The sequence below is a fragment of the Panthera onca genome, chromosome B3, assembly GCF_046562875.1.
Source record: "Panthera onca isolate mPanOnc1 chromosome B3, mPanOnc1 haplotype 2, whole genome shotgun sequence".
Lineage (NCBI taxonomy): Eukaryota > Metazoa > Chordata > Mammalia > Carnivora > Felidae > Panthera > Panthera onca.
In genome coordinates this window covers 80362246-80385429 of record NC_138344.1, presented here as the reverse complement: position 1 = coordinate 80385429, position 23184 = coordinate 80362246, and the positions used below count along the sequence as shown (strand labels likewise).

General features: G+C 35.9%; 1 protein-coding gene across 1 annotated transcript in view; it reads right to left on the bottom strand.

The window, feature by feature from the left end:
• The window catches only part of SCFD1 (sec1 family domain containing 1), a 114226-nt gene that overhangs the window by 26561 nt on the left and 64481 nt on the right, over nucleotides 1-23184 (bottom strand). Inside the window, exons 15-19 of the mRNA XM_060619425.3 lie at nucleotides 21258-21354; nucleotides 17520-17590; nucleotides 15194-15273; nucleotides 10236-10298; nucleotides 4195-4270 (exon numbers count right to left, since the gene is read on the bottom strand). Of these exons, the coding sequence (XP_060475408.3) occupies nucleotides 4195-4270; nucleotides 10236-10298; nucleotides 15194-15273; nucleotides 17520-17590; nucleotides 21258-21354 (387 nt within the window). The remainder of the gene's footprint in view (nucleotides 1-4194; nucleotides 4271-10235; nucleotides 10299-15193; nucleotides 15274-17519; nucleotides 17591-21257; nucleotides 21355-23184) is intronic.

The window sequence follows — 23184 nt, the reverse complement described above, 5'->3', positions numbered from 1 at the left end:
CACTGGAGTTAGATGATACACCTTTTAACTTTTTTTAACCTACTGGTTTCCACTGCTTGCAATTTATTTGTTAACTCATTTGAAAAGAGTGATTATTTTAGCAAACAATCCAAAGTGAAATAGAAAACTTCTAAATTATGCAACTTTGTGCTATATTATTCATCACATTCTTGTACAATTATCCTCGCACAAATAAATTCCAAATCTGTGAATATCATTCAAATGGTATAAAACCATTTGATGCAGAAAACTTATGTTGCCCAAGAAACGAAGCATAAAAAGCTCTTAAAGGCAACATAGAAAACTGCACATGAGACATCGTATTCTTTTTATTTATAACTTAAAACATTTACTCAGATTAAAAAATGTAAAATAATAGAGATTTTAAGAGTCATAAAGTACTCAAAACTTTGCAAGTATCAAAGTGGCAGAATTCATCTCTAGCAGTCTCTTCTCTGGTCATCTCTTTCCTCTTAGTTCCCAAACTGCCCCAGATCTCCCATTGCAGTACTGCTAAATTTTAGAACATTAGGGCAATGTAACTTTTAAAATGGATTTCTATTAGTTTAAACATTTCTAGAACAATAGACTCTTTTTTAATTATTCAACTGAAAAAGACTGCACACATATACACACATACATGTATGCACCAAGGTCTGGGAAGGATGTAGAGAAACTAGCACTGTAAGTCAATGCTAGTCGGTGTACCTTTTCTGGAGGGCCACTTGGTATTATTTACTAAGAACAATTAGAAATGTTCACCCTTTTGATTCTATAATTCAACTATAGGAATTTATCAGATAGAAGTAATCAGAGACAAATACCCAGAAAAAAACTAACATTTAAATATTAGGTATATATCCATCAGAATACTCTTTTTTTTTTTTTTTTTTGAAACAATAACAAATGATTGTATTAGACTGTTTTTTTCTTATTTTCAAAAATGTTTATTTATTTTGAGAGAGAAAGTGAGCGAGAGAGAACAGGGGAAGTGCAGAGAGAGGGAGAGAGAAAATCCCAAGCAAGCTCTGCACTGTCAGCACAGAGCCCAGCGTGGGACTCGAACTCATGAACTGTGAGATCATGACCTGAGCTGAAATCAAGAGTAATGTGCACTTAACCAACTGAGCCATGCAAGTGCCATTTTTTTTTTTTTTAAAGTAGGTTCCACACCTAGTGTGGAGCCCATCGTGGGGCTTAGGCTCACAACTTTTGAGATCAAGACCGGAGCTTAGACCAAGAGTTGGACACTTAACCAAATGAGCCACCCAGACACCCCTAAATATTTTTTAGTATGACTTTTCTTTTTACTTCAAAATATAAAATGAACCATCCTCCCACAACAAAAAAATCACATTTATTTCCTCTATGTTGAGCCTAAATGTCTCATTAACTTACACTTTTAAAAAAATGCATGGCTCTTCTAGTAGTAGCGGCAGAAATATCCTACAGATAGAGATAACTACCAATCATTCCAAAATTTACTTCTGTAAGTGAGAAACTGCCTATTTCAAAGCAGTTTGTTACTTGCAATGTTAAGAAAAGCAAAGGGATTTGAGGTTACAGATGATAGTTTTTATACTTTATGAACTTTAAACAAACTTTTGTGTTAGTACAATAAAATATTTAACTAGATCAGTTTAGACACCTATTACAAATATCACTAGTGGACATTTATGTGAATAATAAGCTCAGAAAGTAAGAACATTCCAAAAATTAAAGTCTGTAATTTGTCCATACTATGAGCTATTCCACTATTGCGATTTCCTTGTAAGAGTAACCCATTAAGAAAAATATGTAATTCTCCTTAAACATAAATTTAACTACATGTGGCTACACAACACCCACTCTATCTACCGAAAGGCAGACATTATCTTAGGAACTGGTGGTTCCCTTTTTGTCTCACATAACAAAATCATCTTGTCCATAGTTAATGCTAAATAACTATCATTATTGGTGGTGTGACAGAGATTCTCTCTTGACAAAACTTTACTCAGGCTCCTCTGACCTCTCTTTCAATGAGGACTTGACTTCTGAACTTCTGTGTCCATATTTGCACAGCCCACTTTAAAAAGCATCCTGCTAAGTTAGTTTAGCAAGAATCTCTCATTTTCTATACCTGATTACCCTTCTTATCTGGTCAGGTTCCTCATCCTCTCATCTCCCAGGTGATGTCTGATCTCATTGGCCTGCCTTCAGCAAGAATCCTGTTAGGGTGGTTTAGCCAGAATCCTCTTCCATCCCTGATGTTTCCTTTTAGTAATTTTACATCCACTGATTCCTACCCTGGTCCTTGGCTATAAATTCCCACTTCCCCTTGATGTATTTGGAATTGAGCCCAATCTTTCCCCCCAGGTACAAAACCTTACTGTGGTGGTCCCAATTCCTTTCACAGTGACCCCCCCCGAATGTCTGTCTTCCTATTCTTTCCCAAGTGTCATGAGTAATTTTCTCTTTAACAAGTGCTAGGTTAAACTGTAAAGTACAATACATTAATGTCTAATGTGCCCAACTTCCTATTTTGTATTTTTTTTTTTTAACTTTTATTTATTATTGAGAGACAGAGACAGAGTATGAGCATAGCAGGGGCGGAGATAGAGGGAGACACAGAATCTGAAGCAGGCTCCAGGCTCTGAGCTGTCAGCACAGAGCCTGACGTGGAGCCCGAACCCACGAACTGTGAGATCATGACCTGAGCTGAAGCTGGACGCTTAACTGACTGAGCCACCCAGGCGCCCCTTTCCACCTTTTCACCTTCTGCAGAAGAAAGATGAACAGACTCAGGGAAGTAATGTAAACCAGTAAAAGAGTGGATTAAGTACTTACTAGTGGCTCTTTACCAGGAGAGAGGTAGACTGTGAGGGAATGAAAAGAATTCCTAAGAGGGATAATGAAGCTAAAAAGTGTTCCCAAATAATTAGGAAATAATGCAATCTGGAATGTATCCTAAGTTTGGAAAGTCAAGAGCCCTTTAATTAAATAAAGTATATTAGTTTTTTTCACTGTTCTTTACTTATACTACATGTTTTTTATAATAAAACATCACTCAAATAAAGAACTGAATACTTACTATATATAAAGTGCTATGGAAAATTCAAAGATTGGTAAAAAAAATTCCTTGCTCTCAAGGATCTTATCAAGATCCTTATCAAGAAGTAAAACATTCTATGTCAATTATATCTCAATAAAACTGGGGGGGGGGCAGAGTAAAAAATAACATCAATACAAAATACTCCATGTAAATACTGTAAGGAAGATGAAAGTATGAAGAAAGCCCAGAGAAAGAAAAGATCAACCTTTTTCTGAAAACAAGTAAACACTGACTATTCACATCTGAATAACTGATAATCAACTCTCTTAAAAATTTGGGCTTTAAAATCTTTCTCATTATAAATTGAAATATTTATGTGTGAAATATTATGTTTTAGCCTTTCCTTCAACTATCTCAGTAAAAATAAGTAAAATAAAAAAATATAATAGGAATAATGAAACAAGAATGACAGGATGTTCTGTACTGAAGCTTGGTGAAGAGTTCAGGGAAGATTCCTATACTAATGTTTATTTGAAAATTTCCATAAAGTAAAAAACAAATCCTATTTGAAAACAAACAAAATTAATGATGACTTTCTGAAGCAGAATACTGATATATTAGATAGCAGAAAAAAAGAAAAACAAAAGTCACTAAAAAATGTTTTCTGTACAAAACTATTATTCCAAAATGAAGTGTAAAATCAGGCTATACTACTTTTGGGATAGTTTCATTACCCCAAAACATACATTCTACTTAAAATATTTTATTCTTACACAGACCTTTAGACCTTTAAGTTCATTTGCTTATTCTCTTAATATATGTTAAAACTTATATGCATTAGGTAACAGTTTATTATTCTAAGTAGGGTAAGTTCATTTTTCCAATCAATGTACTTTTACAAACCTGACAGTAAAGGAAAATCAAAGTGTCAATAAAGTCCAAATGAATTAAAAAAAAAAAAAAAAAGCCTAAAATAACAGAGCCCTGAACTACACGTGTGAAAATATCATATTTTTAAATATGCCAGAAAGAGGCCCCTTGATTTTACTTTATTCCAAATATTTATAACTTGAATATATTTAGAAGGTATTCTAGCTAAGCAATCAACCTGTCAACATTTATGTTCAAAAATTACCAGAATGTTTTCTAACAAGTATACTCACTTGCTGTTTCAATACCAGGTTCTTCACTCCTTCCATCACAAACTGTGACCCAGTATTCATGACTCGTGATAAGAGACTAGGGACAAAAGAAGAGGATTACCCTAAGTATAAATTATCTTTCCAATTTGTTACAGATAAATCATTTGCCTATTACACTTGACCTGCTGAGGCTCACTGTACCTACCACTTGTATTCTCACTAAACAGTGACCCGAGAAGTTTTGCTTCCAGATATCCTGGCTGCAATTTTATCTAACAATAAAACAGTGATAAAATTGTCTATCAATAATTATTAATAAAATGTAAAAATAAAAGCTGCCCTCAAATTAAGCATCTTATTTTATTTTTTAAAGTTTATTTATTTATTTTGAGAGACAGAGAGAGAATGAACATGAGTGGGGGGCAGGTGTAGAAGGATGGAGAGATGGAGAGCGAGAATCCCAAGCAGGCTCTGTACTGTTAGTACAGAGCACAACACAGGGCTCCGTCTTATGAACTGTGAGATCATGACCTGAGCCAAAATCAAAAGTTGGACCAACTGACCCACCGAGGTGCCCCTCAAATTAAACATTTTTCCATTAGCATTTGCTTACTTCATGTCCCTGTGTCACGGTATTCCAAACCTTTTCATTATTAGCGTATTGGCTTTGGTGACCTGTGATCAGTGATCCTTGCTGTTCTTATTGTAATTATTTCGGGGTGCCACAATCCTTGCTCATGTAAGCTAGCAAACTTAACTGATAAATATAGTGGTGTGTTTTGAATGCTCCATCAACTGCCTGTTTCCCACTCTCTCACCCTCTCCTGGTGCCTCCCTATTCCCTAAGATACAACAATATTGAAATTAGGCCAATTAATAGCCCTATAATGGCCTGTATGTGTTCAGGCGAAAGGAAGAGTTACATGTCTCTCACTTTTATTTATTTATTTTTTGATGTCTGATCTTCTTTGTTCTTCTTAGAAAATCTCCTTTTGATTGGACTCAGACTAAGAGATAGAGGTTCTCAGAGGACAGCTTCTGTCTCTTGGCAATCTGTTCCTGGCAGTTTTTTTGGCCTCCTTTATTCTCTTGGCCAAAAGTTGAGCATTTTCTGCAGCCTCTTCCTTCTTTTTTCTTAGTATGCTGTTTCTTCAGTGCAATATGCCGACATCTGTGTTGGAGGACACGTGGAATAACAAGATTGCTGAATACTGAGCGCTTTGGGTCCTGGTTTCTTACCTTCTCTGTTCAGGGACTTTCTCACAGCATACTTGTGGATATCATCTTCTTTAGAGAGAGTGAGAAGTCTGTGGATTCTGCTAGCTCTTTTGGGTCCCAGGTGATGAGGCACAGTATTATCAATGAGTCCAGGAATATCCTTCCCCTCCTTTTTTTTTTTCACAATGAGAACAAGTTGAGAACAATAAGACTGACACCCACAATGCAACCTTGAACAGATTTGCATCCTTGGTCTGTAGCGGAAATGACCTTTACTCAGAAGGCAGACACAGCCATGGGTCAAAACACTCTGCTTCACTGGGAATCCTTGTTTGTCATTGCCACCACTGATTCAGACTACATAATCCTTCTTCACCCAGAGCATCAGCAGCAATTTCTGTGGCCATATGCCTCCATAAAAGGTAAAAATTCTGTCTGCTGTCCACGTCAATGAGTTTCTGGAAGCCAGCAGCTGAGAAAGAGATGTTCAACTTCATCCTAAAGCAGTCTACCTACCACCTCTGAGGCGCATGAAAAAGAGCACATGTCTCTTACTTTAAATCAAAAGTTAGAAATAATTAAGTTTAGTGAGGAAGAAGGCATGTCAAAAGCTGAGACAGGCTGAAAGCTAAGCCTCTTGTGCCAGTTAGCCAAGTTGTGAATGCAAAGAAAAAGTTCTTGAAGGAAATTAAAAGTGCTACTCTAGTGAGCTCACAAATAAGAAAGTGAAATGCTGATAAGGAAAAAGTTAGAGTACTATGGATAGATCAAGCCAGCCACAAAATTCCCTTCAGCTAAAGCCTAATCCAGAGCAAGGCCCTAACTCTCTCCAATTTTACGAAGGCTGAGAGAGAAAAAAGAAAAATTTGAAGCTGGCAGAGGTTGGCTCATAAGATTTAAGGAAGGAAGCCACTGAGAAACTTAACAGAAGGCCATGGGGGAGGGGAAGGAAAAAAAAAAAAAGGTTAGAGAGGGAGGGAGCCAAAACATAAGAGACTGTTAAAAACTGAGAACAAACTGAGGGTTGATGGGGGGGGGGGGGGGGGGGGAGGGGAGGATGGGGGATGGGCATTGAGGAGGGCACCTGTTGGGAGGAGCACTGGGTGTTGTATGGAAACCAATCTGACAATAAATTTCATATTTAAAAAAAATAAAAAAATAAAAAAAAAAAAAAGGAAGGAAGCCATCTCTGTAAGGTAAGTGCAGGGTGACACAAGAGCTGATGGAGGAGTTGCAGCAAGTTATCCAGATATAGCTAAGGTAATGAATGAAGGCGGCTACACTAAAAAGTTTTTCAATACAGACAAAGAAACTTCTACTGGAAGAAGATGCCATCCAGCACTTACATAGCTAGAAGAAGTCAAGACTTGGCTTCAATTGGCTTCAAAACTCCAAGGACTCTTATTAAGGGCTATTGCAGCTGAGGACTTTAAATTGAAGCCAATGCTAATTTACCATTCTGAAAATCCCTAAGAATTATCCCTTAAGAATTATGTTACATCTCCTTTGCTGTGTTCTAGAAATAGAACAAAGCCTGGATGACAGCACATCTGTTTGCATGATTTACTGAATATTTTAAGCCCAGTGTTGAAACCTACTGCTCAGAAAAAAAGACACCTTTTCAAATATTACTGCCCACTGCCAACACACCTGGTTGCTCTGATGGAGATGTACGCTCTGATGGAGATGTACACTCAAGAGCTCTGATGGAGATGTACGCTGAAGTTAATGTTGTTTTCATGCCTGCTAAAAACTTATCCATTCTGCAGCCCATGGATCAAGGAATAATCCTGACTTTCAAGCCTTCTGATTAAAGAAATACATTTTGTAAGGCTATGTAACTGTTACAGATAGTGATTGCTCTGATGGATCTGGGCAAACTAAACTGAAAATCTTCTACAAAGGATTTACCATTCTAGATGCCAGTAAGAACATTCACAATTCATGGTAAGAGGTCAAACTATCATCATGAAAAAAAGTTTGGAGTAAGTTGACTAAAACCCTCATAGATGACTTTAAGGGGTTCAGGACTTCAAGGGAAGAAGTAACTGCAGATGTGGTGGATACAGAGAACTAGAATTAGAAGAGCCTGAGGATAGGACTGAATTGCTGTAATCTCATGATACAACTTTAGTGAATGAGGAGTTGTTGCTTGTAGAAGGGCAAAGAAAGTAGTTTCTTGGGAATGAATCTACTCCCGGTGAAGACTGCTGAAATGACAACAAAGGATTTAGAATATTCCATAAATTTTGTTGACAAAACAGTTGCAGGGTTTGAGGGACTGACTCCAATTTTGAAAGAAGTTCTACTGCAAGTAAATGCGATCAAGCTGCATGCGTGGTTACAGAGAAATCGTTTGTAAAGGAACAGTCCATTGATGCAATAAACCTCACCATTGTCTTATTTTAACAGGATGCAGCCACCCCAACCTTCACAAACCACCATCCTGAGCAGTCAGCAACCATCAATATCATGGCAAGACTCTTGACCAACAAAAAGATTACTGAAAGTTCAGATGATGGTTATCATTTTTTAGCAACAAACTATTAAAAAGCCTCATTTAAAAAAATGTTTATTTATTTATTTAGGGAGAGGGCGCATGCACACGGGGAGGAGAGAGGGTGGGTGAGGGCAGAAAGACAGGAGAGAGAATCCCAAGCAGGCTCCACACTATCAGCATTGAGCCTGAAGCAGGGTTTGATCCCATGAACCCATGATCAGGTGATACCATTACCTGAGCCCAAATCAAGAGAGCTGGATGCTCAATCGACTGAGTGACCCAGGCACCCCAGCAATAACTATTTTTAAATTAAGATATGTACATTTTTTTTTTAACATTTATTTATTTTTGAGACAGAGAGAGACAGAGCATGAACGGGAGAGGGGCAGAGAGAGAGGGAGACACAGAATCGGAAGCAGGCTCCAGGCTCTGAGCCATCAGCCCAGAGCCTGACGCGGGGCTTGAACTCACAGACCGCGAGATCGTGACCTGAGCCGAAGTCGGACGCTCAACCGACTGAGCCACCCAGGCGCCCCAAGATATGTACATTTTTTAAAGACAAAATGCTATTATACCCTTAATAGACTATAGCACAGTACAAATGTAACTAACATGCACAGGAAACCAAAAAATTAATTTGGAGTTGTTTTATTGTATTATTTGCTTTATTGCAGTGGTCTGGAACTGAACCCCCAATACCTTTGAGCTATGTCTATAGGTTTTAGGCAAATTACAATTTGGAGAGAACTCCCTGCTTTCCTGATTGCCTTACTATTAAAACAATAAAATTAATGATAGTAAATCAGGATAACTTGTTTTAGGAATTCAAAACACATCAACATATTGAAAATATATATGGGTGTAAGTATTACAAGTAAGTCAAAAAGTTACTATATTCTCTACATCACAGCAGCTAGATCCAGTCCTGTGTTTATACAATCTCCCCACAATACATAACCTCTATCACATAAAAATGTGAAGCATAACATACCTGGTGAATTTTACCTCAATTCTGAAGAAATGTTTGAGTATTTAACAACAAAAGTAACATCAACAAATGACCTGCCATATTGGGCATATATTTGTGGCTCAGTCAATCTCTCATTTGGGATCAAGGGATGTTTTGTGGGACAGAATGGTATTCCTGTATTATGATATCAGAAGGCTAGGGATAGCCTTCAAATCATCAAGATTTTCTTACAACACATTTTATTAAAATCCTCAACTACGAAATCCACAAGAAATCTTTAGGCTTTTAATATTCAGTTAATATTTTAAGATATGGAACTGGAAAGTCTACTAAATACATGAGAGTAATTTCCAAATAAATTTCCTTTTCCCTATCTTGCCTTTACTCCTCTGTGAAATCAAAGGATGGACAAGGTGGAAATGCTTTAACAGAAACAAGAGAAAGTAATCTTTGTTGGAATGAAGAGTTCAGAGGCAATTCCCTGGTACCAGGCAACTTGAGGCACTGCTAACCTACACAGCACTGTATGAAGGTGAGGCTAGCTGGATTCATTCTGTCAAGCATTTAAAACACTTGCCTAGCTGAGTGTTTTCGCTTTTTGCAAACTGTTCCATTAAAACTGGAAGCTTGAGGTAAAGCTAGAATAAAACTGCTTTCCTCTGGATTGTACACTTTTATCCTAAAACTTAAAGAATTTGAAACAAGTATGGTATGAAAAAGAGTAGTTAGAATTACCTTGTTCAGTTACTTTGAAAATCATGCACACTATAGGATTCTGTGGAGTCAGGAGTCAGACCTAGACCTAGACCTCCTCCTACTATTAAATGATTTCCTCCCTGTCATTTAATAGTATGCCTACATCTCTCTTGAAGCTAAGTCTTGAGTGCCTAGCTCCAAATCTGTATTACTTATCAACAGTGATATAAAAGTAGCTTTAACCTTCATATAACTTCTGAAAATAAAAAAAATGTAATGTTTTAAGAACAAGGAAGCAAAAGAAGCCAATAGCTCATACCATGTAAAATATATTAACTTACATTTTATTTTAAAAAATGTTTATTTTGAAAAACATTATGTTTTTAATTATTTTTTTTTTTTATATTTTTTGAGAGAGAGAGAGAGCAAGGCTGAGGAAGGGCAGAAAAAGAGGGAGAGAGAAATCCCAAGCATGCTCCATGCTATCAGTGCAGAGCCCGATGTAGGGTTCAAACTCCCAAACTGTGAGATCATGACGTGAGCTGAAACCAGGACTTGGGTGCTTACCGAATGAGCCACTCAGGTGCCCCAAAGTGTCAGTGTGCTTTTAGGGCTTGAGAGTCTAATTATGGTCTGGAGTACCAGACTTATTCCATCAGAATTATTAAAAATACTTACCCCATTGGCTTAGTAGTAGTGTTACCATAGCTGGCAGGAGCTGAGGCCATCTTGGCAAAAGCCCTATGAAATAAAAAAAGCTATATTGAAAAACTGATTATCAGAGCAAACATTCAGCATCACAGTATTAAAAACTCCACTGACTCTTACTATGCAGACATTTCTGAAAAGAGAATCATCTTTCAACGAATATAATACAATGTTTCAGTATAATGAGCACTGAAACAACTATATAAATGTTGACTATATGATTGGTAATCATGTAAAATGTTGTCCAAGTACAGTACAATTAGTACTGAAACACTGAGATTTTGTTTTGTTTTGTTTTGCAGTTTATGTATTTTGAGAGAGAGAAAGCACAAGCAGGGTGGAGAGGGAAGAGGGGGAGAGGGGGAGAGAGAGGAAGAGAGGGAGAGAGAGGGAGGGAATCCCAAGCAGGCTCTGGTCTACCAACACAGAGCCCAATGCAGGGCTCAAACCCACGAACTGCAAAATCATGACCCAAGCTGAAGTTGGATGTTCAACTGAATGAGCCACCCAGGCGCCCTTGAAATTCTTTAAAAAATACAAATGCATTCATTTCCCAAACATCAAGACTTTTTCCTTTTATTATATCTGGTCATTAACATGAAACAGACTTGCTGCCTTGAACGAACAATCATGAACTAAGTTTAGTCTCTTTATCAGTCCCCACATTCCATACTCCCTCATTCCCAGACATATGCCTTTGTTCATGCTGTCCTTTGAGGGGGATAAATGGACTGCCTTCTTCTCCAACAGAAATTGTGCATTTCCTTTTAAGACTCTGCTCAAAACTACTTTTTTCTTTTATTAAAAAATTTTTTTTAATGATTATTTATTTTTGAAAGAGAAACAGAGAGCACAAGCCAGGAAGGGGCAGAGAGACAGAGGGAGACACAGAATCCGAAGTAGGCTCCAAGCTCTGAGCTGTCAGCACAGAGTATGATGCAGGGCTTGAACCCACAAACTGTGAGATCATGACCTAAGCCGAAGTCGGACGGTTAACCAACTGAGCCACCCAGGTGCCCCAAAACCAATTTTTTCATTAAACTATTCTATCACCCAATGATTTTTCCTTTTAAGAGTTATTTTCTACAACACACACTTTTATACCTAATTGCATGTAGTCATTTATTTTCAAATCTTTTAAGTGTCCAGAATTCTCTTTAACTAAACTATACAATTTCTGAAGTCTGGCAAAAAGATGGCACTTAGATGTGCTTTTAAAAATATTTTCCTTCTGGGAGTATGTTTACCATAGAGAATTGAGGACACAAAATGCTCCCAAAAGAACCCTAACACTTTGAGGCTCACAATCATGATTTTTGTGTATATTCCTCTAATCCCTGGACACACATATATATAACATATATACTTTAAAAACAAAATTAATATACTGTAAAACTGTTTTGTAACATTTTAATAGCATACCATAAACACTTTATGTGACTCAATACTCTTTTATAATGATTCCTAACTATTTCAATTGTTTTTGTAAAAGAAAAAAAAGTTTACATAAATACGAGAAAATCATATGAGAGTAAAAAATGGAATGGAAATCACTAAGATGTGATAATTGAAATGTTAAAAACACTCTATTTCAACTGGGACAGAACTCACTGAAAATACCATTAGAGAAATCCCAAACACAAAAATCACAACCTTGTTCAGGAAGGAGGATGTGAATCAAATGTTTTCAGAAGTAGACTAGAATTTCTGCCTTCAACAAATACTTATTTTTCACTAGAATGAACTATATCTAAACAATATGGAAGGATTCAATAAATCATGGCACATTTTTATGGCTAAACAATATTCACACACTAAATAGTACCACTGAAGAAAATTTAAGAAACACTATTAAAAAAAACTTTTTAAAAATGTTTCTTTTTGAGGGGCGGGGAGGGAGGGTGGGAAAGTGGGGTTGGAGCAGAGACAAAGGAAGACAGAGAATCCCAAGCAGGCTCCACCAGTGCAAAGCCCGGCCTGTGGCTCGAGCTCACCAGCCGTGAGATCATGACCTGAGCCAAAGCTGGACATTCAACCGAATGAGCCACCCAGGTGCTCCAAGAAACACTATAATTATTTAAGAAAATGGACTGCTAAAATGAGTTAATGGAAAACTAGAATACAAAACTGTATCTATACTAATAATTTCCAAATTTTAAAAAATACATGTAATGTACATATAAAAAGATATACAGTGTTTAGCTGTAGACTTTGGATGATGATATTACAGGTAAATTTTTACCTCCTTTCTAACAGAGTTTTATACAATTTTCTTCAAAAAACTTGTATTACTCTTATAAAGAAAAATGCTAGGAATTACGTATTTTATAACCATATAAAATGATGTCCAAGACTGGCTTTCCTCTTCCAACAATAAATGTTTGATTAAGGAGTTCTCCACAAATCATAATGTAAAGAACAATGACATATGCCACAAAGCCAATGTGTAAAGGCATATATTATAAAAATTGGAAAAAGCAGTTTTCAGTTTCTCTTTTTAAACAGAGGTCTATTGTATATTTTCTTCTTATTACAAGAACATAGTGAAATAAAAAGAAATTTGAAAAAGCAGGGGCACCTGGCTGGCTCAGTCAGTAGAGCATATAACTCTTGACTTTGGAGTAATGAGTTCGAGACCCATGTTGAGGGTAGAGATGACTTAAAAAAAAAAAAAAAAAATGAGGCTCCTGACTAGCTCTGTCGGTGTGCATGGCTCTTGATTTCTGGGTTGTAAGTTTGAACTTCATGTTGGGTGTAGAAGATTACTTAAAAATAAAATATTAGGGGTGCCTCAGTGGCTCAGTTGGTTAAGTGCCTGACTCCTGATTTCAGCTCAGGTCATGATCTCACTGTTCGTGGGATTAAGCCCTGCATCAGGCTCTGTGTGCTAACAGCATGGAGCCTGCTTGGGCTTCTCTCTCCCCCCTCTCTGCCTCCCCCACTCGTTTACTCATAATAAATAATTAAAAAAATAAATGAAATCATAAAAAAAAAATTTGAAAAAGCACTCAAACTCAAAAACTCAGAGATAACCACTGTTAACAACTTGGCATACTGTTGAGCTTGGAAAGCATATTCAATCTTATAGTCTTAAAACAATCATTTTAAGAAATATTAAAAAAAAAGAAATATTTTTAAGTGTATTTATTAACTGTGGGAGAGATGAGAGACAGAGACAGAGAGAGAGAGAGAGAGAGAGAGAGAGAGAGAACCCCAAGGAGGCTTTATGCTATCAGCACAGAGCCTAACATGGGGCTTTAACTCGAAACTGTGAGATCATGACCAGAGTCGAAATCAATATTTGGATGCTTAATCAACTGAGCCACCCAGGCACCCCATTTTAAGAAATATTTTGAGGGGCGCCTGGGTGGCTTGGTCAGTTAAGCGTCCGACTTTGGCTCAGGTCATGATCTCACGGTCCGTGAGTTCGAGCCCCGCGTCGGGCTCTGTGCTGACAGCTCAGAGCCTGGAGCCTGTTTCCGATTCTGTGTCTCCCTCTCTCTCTGCCCCTCCCCTGTTCATGCTCTGTCTCTCTCTGTCTCAAAAATAAATAAACGTTAAAAAAAAAAAAAAGAAAAATATTTTGACAGTAAGGTTTGTTGTAAAAAATTTGGAAGATAAAGATAAGCACATGAAAGGGAAGAAATTCTACCACCTGGAGTTATCCACTGTTAACATTTTAATATATGTCAAGGTATGCAATTGTATGTATATAGATTTATGTTCATATATACAAATACACACAGAAATAGATGGATGGATAATAGAGATCATAATGTAAAAACTGTCATCTAAGTTTTGGCTGAAATATCCCTACTCAGACACGTTCCCTGATCTTCTCAACAAATTTAACTTTTACCCCCAAGTTAAGATCTTATCACTCTGTGTTATTTTCTTTATATCACTTAGTATCATTTAACAGTATTCTGTTCATTTGTTTGCTTATTTGTTGATTCATCTTCCCTCCACTCAAATGTAAATTCAATGACTGAAGGAGCCTTCCACATGGTCACTATTATATTTCCAAAGTCTAGAAGAGTCTCTAGACACAAAGAGAGAAGTCACTTGTTGTAAACTATTTTTTCACTATCCTATACACATTTTCCAGTGTCAGTCTTATACGACATGAATTTTAATTTTCAATTGTATTCTATCTTATGGAAATGCTTACTGTTGAACATTGAGATTGGTTGCTTCTAAGATTTTACAATTCCAATTACTTCTTTGGAATGAAACCTTAGAAGTATGCAAAGATTTAAAAAAAATTTTTTTTAATGTTTTTATTTTATTTTTGGGAGAGAGAGAGACACAGCATGAGTGGGGGAGGGGCAGTGAGAGAGGGAGATACAGGATCCGAAGCAGGCTCCAGGCTCTGAGCTATCAGCACAGAGCCCGACATGGCACTCGAACTCATGAACTGTGAGATGATGGATGACCTGAGCCAAAGTCGGCACTCAACTGACTGAGTCACCTAGGCATCCCACAAAGATTTTTAAAAAAAAATTTTTATACCATCTGGCAAAATGGTGACAATTTATATTTTTTAATAGCAGAATATAAATGCACCAATTAATTTTCTGTATCCTTAGCACAGCACTTTACTGTATCTGTGTGCTATGTTAATCTGCATTTCTCTACTAGTGAAATTAAAATTTTCTTCTGATGTTTTTGAGATGGCTGACCCAAAACATTTCAGTCTTTGTCACTCGTATCTAATCAGCGAAGAAAACATCAACTTCTCTAGGAAAGAAAGGCATGACCATTTTTTGTAATTTTAAGCTGTGGATAGAGAGGGCCAGATAGGGAAATATTTATGTCACCAAATTAACAAAAAAAATACTAAGGCACTGTTCAATTTTCTTAGTAACATTCTTATCTTCTTGGGACTTCCACTGTACTCTTTTATATAAGAAGAAAATAAAACTTACTTCCACTGTTTGATATATTGTAAGGGATTAAGGTTGCATCCTGCATCAGTTAATGCTTTTTTGTATTGCTCCAAATCAGCCTGAAATAAGCAAAGAACGATATAAAAATTTTTACTTTCATGAAAGAGAAGACCATTTTGTTATTATTTTATTCATTAAAAAGTCAGACCAAAGGCATGAGTTTAAATTCCAGGCACCCAAGTAGAACGGAGTCATATTTTGAGTATATGAGTGAGCACCCGAGACAAAAATCACATCTAATGAAAATTACCTTTGACAGACTCCAAATCACCTATCCAGTACTTTGTCATCCCTCAGTGAGTCAGTCAATTTTTCCTCCACTTTTGAACTTGCCTTTCCTCAGGATAATCACTATATGAACCAACTGGCTTGACCAAGAATATTTCAGAACCAGAAACACAAGGGGCATGACACTGACTGAGGGGAAATGCAGATTCAGGTTTTCCCCTGTCATATACACTCTAGTGGTCCAAATGCATTAATGGAGTATCAGGTGTCTTACACTTTTTAAACTGTTGTTTTCTCTTTCTTGTTCTTTTTGTTTCCTGATGAGTAAGTCCAGTTGAATTCCTGTAATTTATAGGAGCCTATCATCATAGTGATTCCATTATAAAAATTTTAGAAGACAAATTTAATTTTTTTTAATGTTTACTTTTTTTTGAAGGAGAGAGACAGAACATGAGCAGGGGAGGGGCAGAGAGACAGGGAGACACAAAATCTGCAATAGGCTCCAGGCTCTGAGCTGTCACCACCAAGCCTGACACGGGGCTTGAACTCAGGAGCCATGAGATCATGACCCGAGCCGAAGTCGGATGCTTAACTGACTGAGCCACCCAGGTGCTCCTTACAAGTCAGAAATTTAAAGCTCACCTTCAACCAGAGATGTTCACTATTTTGCATTTTTGGGGCTATCAGCTGACATCAGTAATCATAATTTGCTTTAAGCCTCTTAATGATCACTTAAAACTTATGAAAAGATAGTCCTTACCAAAAATAAATGAAAATAATGTGGTCAAATTAAGGGAATTCTGAATTAAGTTTCAAAATAAAAAATTCTGAAGAAAATATTATAAATAGGCTATAAGCCTTTTTATATATAAGCCAAATATATATATACATATATATATATATATATATATATGTATATATATACCTATAAAAATCCTCTAAGATATAGGTATGAGATGCTTCTAAAAAGAAAACTACACTTTCTTACTAAATTAAAATAAAAGACGTATTCCCAGAACAAAGCAGAACTGGCCTAAAGCAAATATTGGGTTTAGCTTACTGATTTAACACCAAGATTTTTGACCAAAAAAATGCGTTATGATCTATCAGACGTATAAAAATACATGGTATTGGCAAAGGAAAGACGTTTATAGCTACTGTATCATCCTAGGTGTCATCTCCAAAGTTCTAACACTTGCTGCTCACCAGTAAAATTTTACTGAGTTAACAGGAGAGTTAGCAGGTCTCTAACCTGGCAACAACACTGACACCAAAATTACCATTTGCCTTCAAAGTCAATTAATTACCTATAAACTTTTCTTTCTTCTAAAGCAAGTGATGGCCCGTCACAGAAAAAGAAAACAACAAAATTATCCATAATCCTCTTTTCCAGGGGAAAAAAAAAATCTAGAAAGGGAAATATGTCATTTCCCAATAACTGTGAGGCATTTATTGATATAAAAGTTATTTGATTGCAATATTAAAAAAATCTCAATTTCATTTTTTTATATGAATCATACGACATATATAAATCTGAAGTGTAATCTAATTGAACTGCGATATTTACATAGCAATTTGGAAGTTTGGGTATTTTCTTCCAATTGACTCCTTATGTTCTATAATTGACATTAGTTTTTAAATAACCTTAAAATATTACATTTTTACTTTAGGTTAAAGATAAATTCAGTGGAAAGCATTAGTGGCTACAGCTTAATGAAATGGAGCTTTTAAGATCATTACACAATGAGAAATAAGGCCAAACTTACAAAAAGCATAGCAAACTTGGTTAACTTCATTTATAATAGCTATTTTCCCAGAAATAAGAATTTGGGCACTTGAATTCAATTCATATTCCAACAACTTAAAAGTGATCAGACATTTCATGAGTGGACAGTTCTCTTGGTGACAATAAATACTGCTATAAAACTCAGCAGTAAATAGAACCAGCCTTAACAAATTGTTTTTTTTTTTTAAAGAAAGGAATGAGGTAGTTATTTGGTCACAGTGATATGTCTTCTATTTTTGAAACAAACAAATATCTCCCCTTCTATCCAATAACTAAACAAAGAGGACATACCTCAGAGGGTGCTTGCTGCGCACTTATATAATAAATAAGAAACAGCCTCATTTTATCTTCTGGAGTTCCTGCTACATAGGGGGGAAAAAAACTTTCAGAATTCTGGTTAAGTGTTATAGTCAACACAAGTATATAAAAATTTAAGGCATATATAAATATGACAAGATAAAATGTGGTTCTTTCAAGTGATTTAAGGTTATAGGCACTCTAATTATGACTATGTAACACACAGATATGGAAAATGATTAAATGTTGTGGGAGTAAAGGAATGGGATATGGGAGTATCTTCATTCTCTCTTCCTAAGTGTCTATAAGAGATGTACCTTTTTTAAAAAATTTTTTTAATGTTTATTTTTTTTTTTCAGAGAGAGAGAGAGAGCGAGAGCGAGCATGAATGGGAGCGTCAGAGAGAGAGGGAGACACAGAATCTGAGGCAGGATCCAGGCTCTGAGCTGTCAGCACAGAGCCTGACGTGGGGCTAGAACTTGTGAACCGAGAGATCATGACCTGAGCTGAAGTTGGATGCTTAACTGACTGAGCCACCCAGGTGCCCCAAGAGATGAACCTTTTAGATTGAAACTCAGAAAGAACGGAATAGGTAGGATAATCACACACATCTAAAACAGTATACTTCTGAGATGGAAAAAGGATGTCAGTACTAATTATGTAAAGACAATAAATATAAAAATCAGACTATCCTGGGAAAACAGCTGTATGGTCCTTCTAGGTGTTAGGTTATGAAACCTAAGTATGAAATACTTCTCAAAAGTGGGGTCACAAAATATACAGGTCTCCTCTTTCTTGAGGGTATTCTACCACTATATAAGATTTGAGAAAAGAATACATTTATATATTAAAATAAACACTGTTGTATTATGCAAAATATATTTGCTAGAAATTCTAAGACAAAACATAAGATATCGAAATTTCTTGCTCACATTGAGTTTGATCTGCTACTCTTACTACCCAGAGCCCCAAACTACAGAGAAATTCATTTATTCTTCACCCTGTTACTGGGTGTACTTTGGTACAAAGTGATGAAGCACTGGTCACTGGTAACTCAGTTTTACCACCAACCAATAACAATATGTACTCTCACTTCAAAGTCCTAATACTCAAGAACTTGGCAGTGTTATACTTTCTTATAGAATAAAAACTAGGAAAATTTTTTTAAAACGTGACTAATGAACCATCAGTTTTTTATATGGTTTAGAATCCAGATAACCATTCTCAAATTATCCTTACTCCCTAAATATGGCAAAGAATGGTAATAAAGATCAATGATGGGTTCTCCAAAGTTCTGATGTTTACAGATAAATATTGTATCTTGGACACTGAATATTATGTTATGAAATTCAGGGTCTTGTTTAAATCCCAGGAGAAAGCTGCTATTTTTGCTTTAGCAGGGAATTAGCCTGGCTGGGTTCAGGCCAAAGTTCCCACCAGCTATCTGTGGGTTGTGGTTCCATCATTCATTTCTATTTTCAAAACCTTCTGCAGTGCTACTGGGATCTGTCCAACCATCTAGTGGCCACTGTGGGAACTGGGAAATCATATAGCCCTTCAACTCTTAGTCTTAGGAATGCTATTTAGGATCAGATTCACGTATGTGCAGCTCAGGAGTGAGCCCAGGAATTCATAAACAACTTTATGAGCTTGCTTTCCTGAGCTCCTTCCTCTCTGCAATCTCCCTGGTACTTTCCAATTCCCTTGGCTTTCCCTTTCTGGTGCTTCGGTCAGAAAGCTTTGGCTTTAGTTACCCTGTTCTATTGTGCATTTCCTGCAACTATGACTAAGCAGCTAAAGGACAAAGAGAAAAAAGCAACCAGGCTTGCTGTATGCTCTTGGGACCACCATTCCTAAAGCAGGAGAGAAAGGCTCCCCTCTCTCTGAGTTTTAGGGGCCTGTAGATGCCTGTTACTGTTTTTAATATCCTCAGCATCAACTACTTCTCCAACGAGTCCTAGTAGAAAATGTATTTATAAGCTACAATCTTTACACTAGGGCATTGTTGCTCCCAGCCCTGCTCAGTTGACTGAATACATATACATATACATATACACATACATATATATATATATATATATATATATATATATATATATATATGTGCACGCACATGTTATCTATATTTATTTCTGTCTGACAAATATATAGTGAAAACACCAAGACTATAATACTTCCAATTCCAATCCAACATTATAGAGCTCATTATAGTTTTCTCCCCTTCTCTACTTGTATAGTTTTCTCCCTTTCCCTACTTGTTTTCTCTTCCTTCTCTGACAAGAGGAAACCTGGCACCATTTGTAGCACCTGACATATACACTTCTTTAACCAGTCCACTGTATATAACAAATATCCCATCTCTGCAGCCATCCCCTTGCCTGTATGGACGTCTTCTCACTCCATGTGGGCTCTGATTCTCTGCAATACACTTGCTCACATGCCTGGCCACACTTCTCACCCCACTTGGACTGACGCTGGGTTGCTACTGTGTACAGTCACCCTCTGTCCCACATGTGGATGCCTTTCTCATCCTGCTTAGGTTGCAACATCTTGTTTTGGGCTAAAAGGGCACCAGACTTCCACTTTGCATGAATGCCTACCTTGTTCTCTTGTAGTTAATGTCTTTAAAACTAAACTGAGAAAGTAAGGGGAAAGAATAGAGAAAGGTTCTGATAGTTTTTTATTAACACATTCATTTGCTTCAACTTTAGTCAAAACTTATTATAAATAATAAGGAATAGCTCTGAAATGATGGGCTTATATATTTTGCATTTTTTCATTGTAAAGTGCAAATAACTCCAAAATAGTATGTTCTCACTACAAATCCAGCTTCTTAAAAGTGTGAGCAATAACCTAAAGCTTCTTAGAGAAGTTTCTGCGAAAAGAATCTTTAATTACAAACAATTTGGAATTTATTACTTTTCAGTTTGGAATAAAGTCTAAAAGTCATACCAAAGTCTAACTCAAAAACCATCATCATTCAGCTAAGTGACTTGTATGCAAAATATAAGCTGAATAGCTTATATACTTTTTATTCATTTTGGAAAAGCAGTTTACTGAGATTTGAATTGAAAACTATTCTGAAATGATCAACAAGTCTCTAAAGTTTGGATAGTTTTGGAGGCTAAAACCTATGTGGATCCCCATGATCATTATAACTGAAAGTAAAAATTATAACATTTTCTAAGTACAAAGAGTCATATCTTGTTTTAAGAAAATCTAACATACAAATATTTAGTTAAACGTAAATATGAAAGGGACTGATTAAGGAGTTTCTTTAAAAGTAAAGTCCCTAAATATTTAAAACAGAATTCAGTTTTAGATATATCCTTTTGGGAAATGCTTTAGGGTTAAACTAAAGTAATTAGAAGTGTATCATTTAGAGACACCTGCTTTGAATGTTATACTTCCAAGTCTTCCTAAAACCAGCAGAATTTGAACTTCAGATATATCACTTTATTTTTTTTCCCCAGATATATCACTTTAAATAAATGAATGCAACAAGTTCTTCAATACCATCAAAGAGAAGTTCAGTGAAATAAAATGCAAATCATTTTTCCACTTCAGGAATTGCTATGCTACGAACTTCTCAACAGAAACTAGCTCATTTAATTATCTCATTATTGGCATGGATTGGAAAAATAATAATTCTATTCAGATTTTACTTATACTGAACATGCTGGATTCAACAGCTCTGAAACTTAACATTAACCTCAAATTTATGGTACATACCATCAGGGTCTGATATTATATCTAGAAGAGATTTATCCAGAGTAGTTTTGCTCATTATTTTTTCTTCATATTCAAAATATACATCTAGTTTTCTTGCCTGTTTCAAAATAAATATTAGATTAGACTATATGAAGTAATAAAGACATACTAAGGGCCTCTCAGCTTACAAGTTTCTATTTTCTATGATCAATTTTTAAAAATAAGTGTTCATTTACTAATAGAATTTACTTTCAAGTTTCTTACTTTTGATCATACACTTAGTTTAAAAAATTACAGATTGACTATTTTACCATATCTGACTTATAAACTCAGAATTAATTCTGCATGTCATATATTAGCAAAGATAAAAATCACACCAATCTCAATTACTGTATTTATTAGTAATTAGCATATAAATAAATAATTGTATTCCATGCAAATTAATGTCAGGTGGTCATGTTATGTTTACTTTTTTAGTGCACAAATCCACACATTTTCAACTTAAACTGGACAGAAAATTACCCTAATTATTTTTAGTGGTTTTTAAACAAAGCTAACTTCCTCATTAATTTTCCTACTTAATATTTTGAAGTTTTAGGTAATGGAAAAGTAGTCAAACTTAGCTCTCCTATATGATCCCTTTTCCAATTTAAAATTTGTTTATTAAAACTATCCAAATGAAGTTAAAATATTAGGATTCTCCAAAGTAAATACAAATTATCATTATCAAGTATCTACTAAATTATGCTTCAATAATACAAAAGAGAAAAGAATATGATTTCTATTGAAAGTGTTAACAATTTAAATGAGTAGAAACCATTCATGAAATAAATTAGAATACTCAGAGATACCAATGAAGAACCAAAATATAAACACAGAACATAAATATACTGAGCTAAGATGATAGAACGAAATAAACAGTTAACCCATTGTAGAGAAGAAAGTGATGAATTTTGACTTGAGATTTCAAAGTGACTGGGGACAGGAATAGAGTTCATTTCAGTGAAACAAACTGCACCATGGCATAGTCAGAGTGGAGAAGTCTGAATGATAGTTTCATTATAAGGAGTTTCATATATAAAGCAACAGAAAATCAGAGTCCCTCAATCCCACTCTCCCACAGTGGCACACAAGGCCAGTTTTAAATAGTTGAAATACTCAGTTTAAAAATCAATACAACATAAAAAGGTATTTTGAGACCAGTCCTCACCCTTGTTCTCTTCTACCCCTACTCCTATGGATATTTACTACAACTATTTCTTCTACAGTTGTCCAGTTCCTTTATGCAAAATGTAAGCAAACAGGGTCTATATCCTAATACCTGTCAGCTTTCTGACACAAAAGGAATATACTATACTCTTCTGTTCCTTGCTTTAACTCAACAATATATTCTACATCAGTACACAGAGAATTCTCTTGCCAGTCAACTCTTGGAAGAGTATAATAAACCCTATAAGGGTCTTCCTTTTTATAAACCCTTGGGTCCTTCATATTCTTCAGACTCCCTGAAATAGGAACTATTTTCACTACTGTATAATGTTACTTTGAATACTACAGATTAAGAGGTGAAGTCTTAGGAATGGAAAATTTTAATTTTGAAAAAGGACAAAAGAAATGGAAAAGAGATCCTAGGAAAGAGACCATGGTAGTGGCTGTGGGAACGGAAAGGAAGAGACACATTTAATAATTAACATGTGAATGGATATGGGAATCAAAGTAGTGAAAAAAGTCAAAGATAACTCCAAGGGGAACTAAAATGATGGTAGTAGGAACTATGTTAATGTGAACTGAGTATGAGACTGGTAAAGGCTAATTATCTCTAGAGTGAAGACTGGAAAGGGGGTGGGGGGAAGCATATAAAATAAGGTGTTAAGCTGACTTTCAGGCCCTCATGATCTGCTCTAGCCAACCTTTTCTGTTTCACCCACCACTTTTCACTTAGTCACAT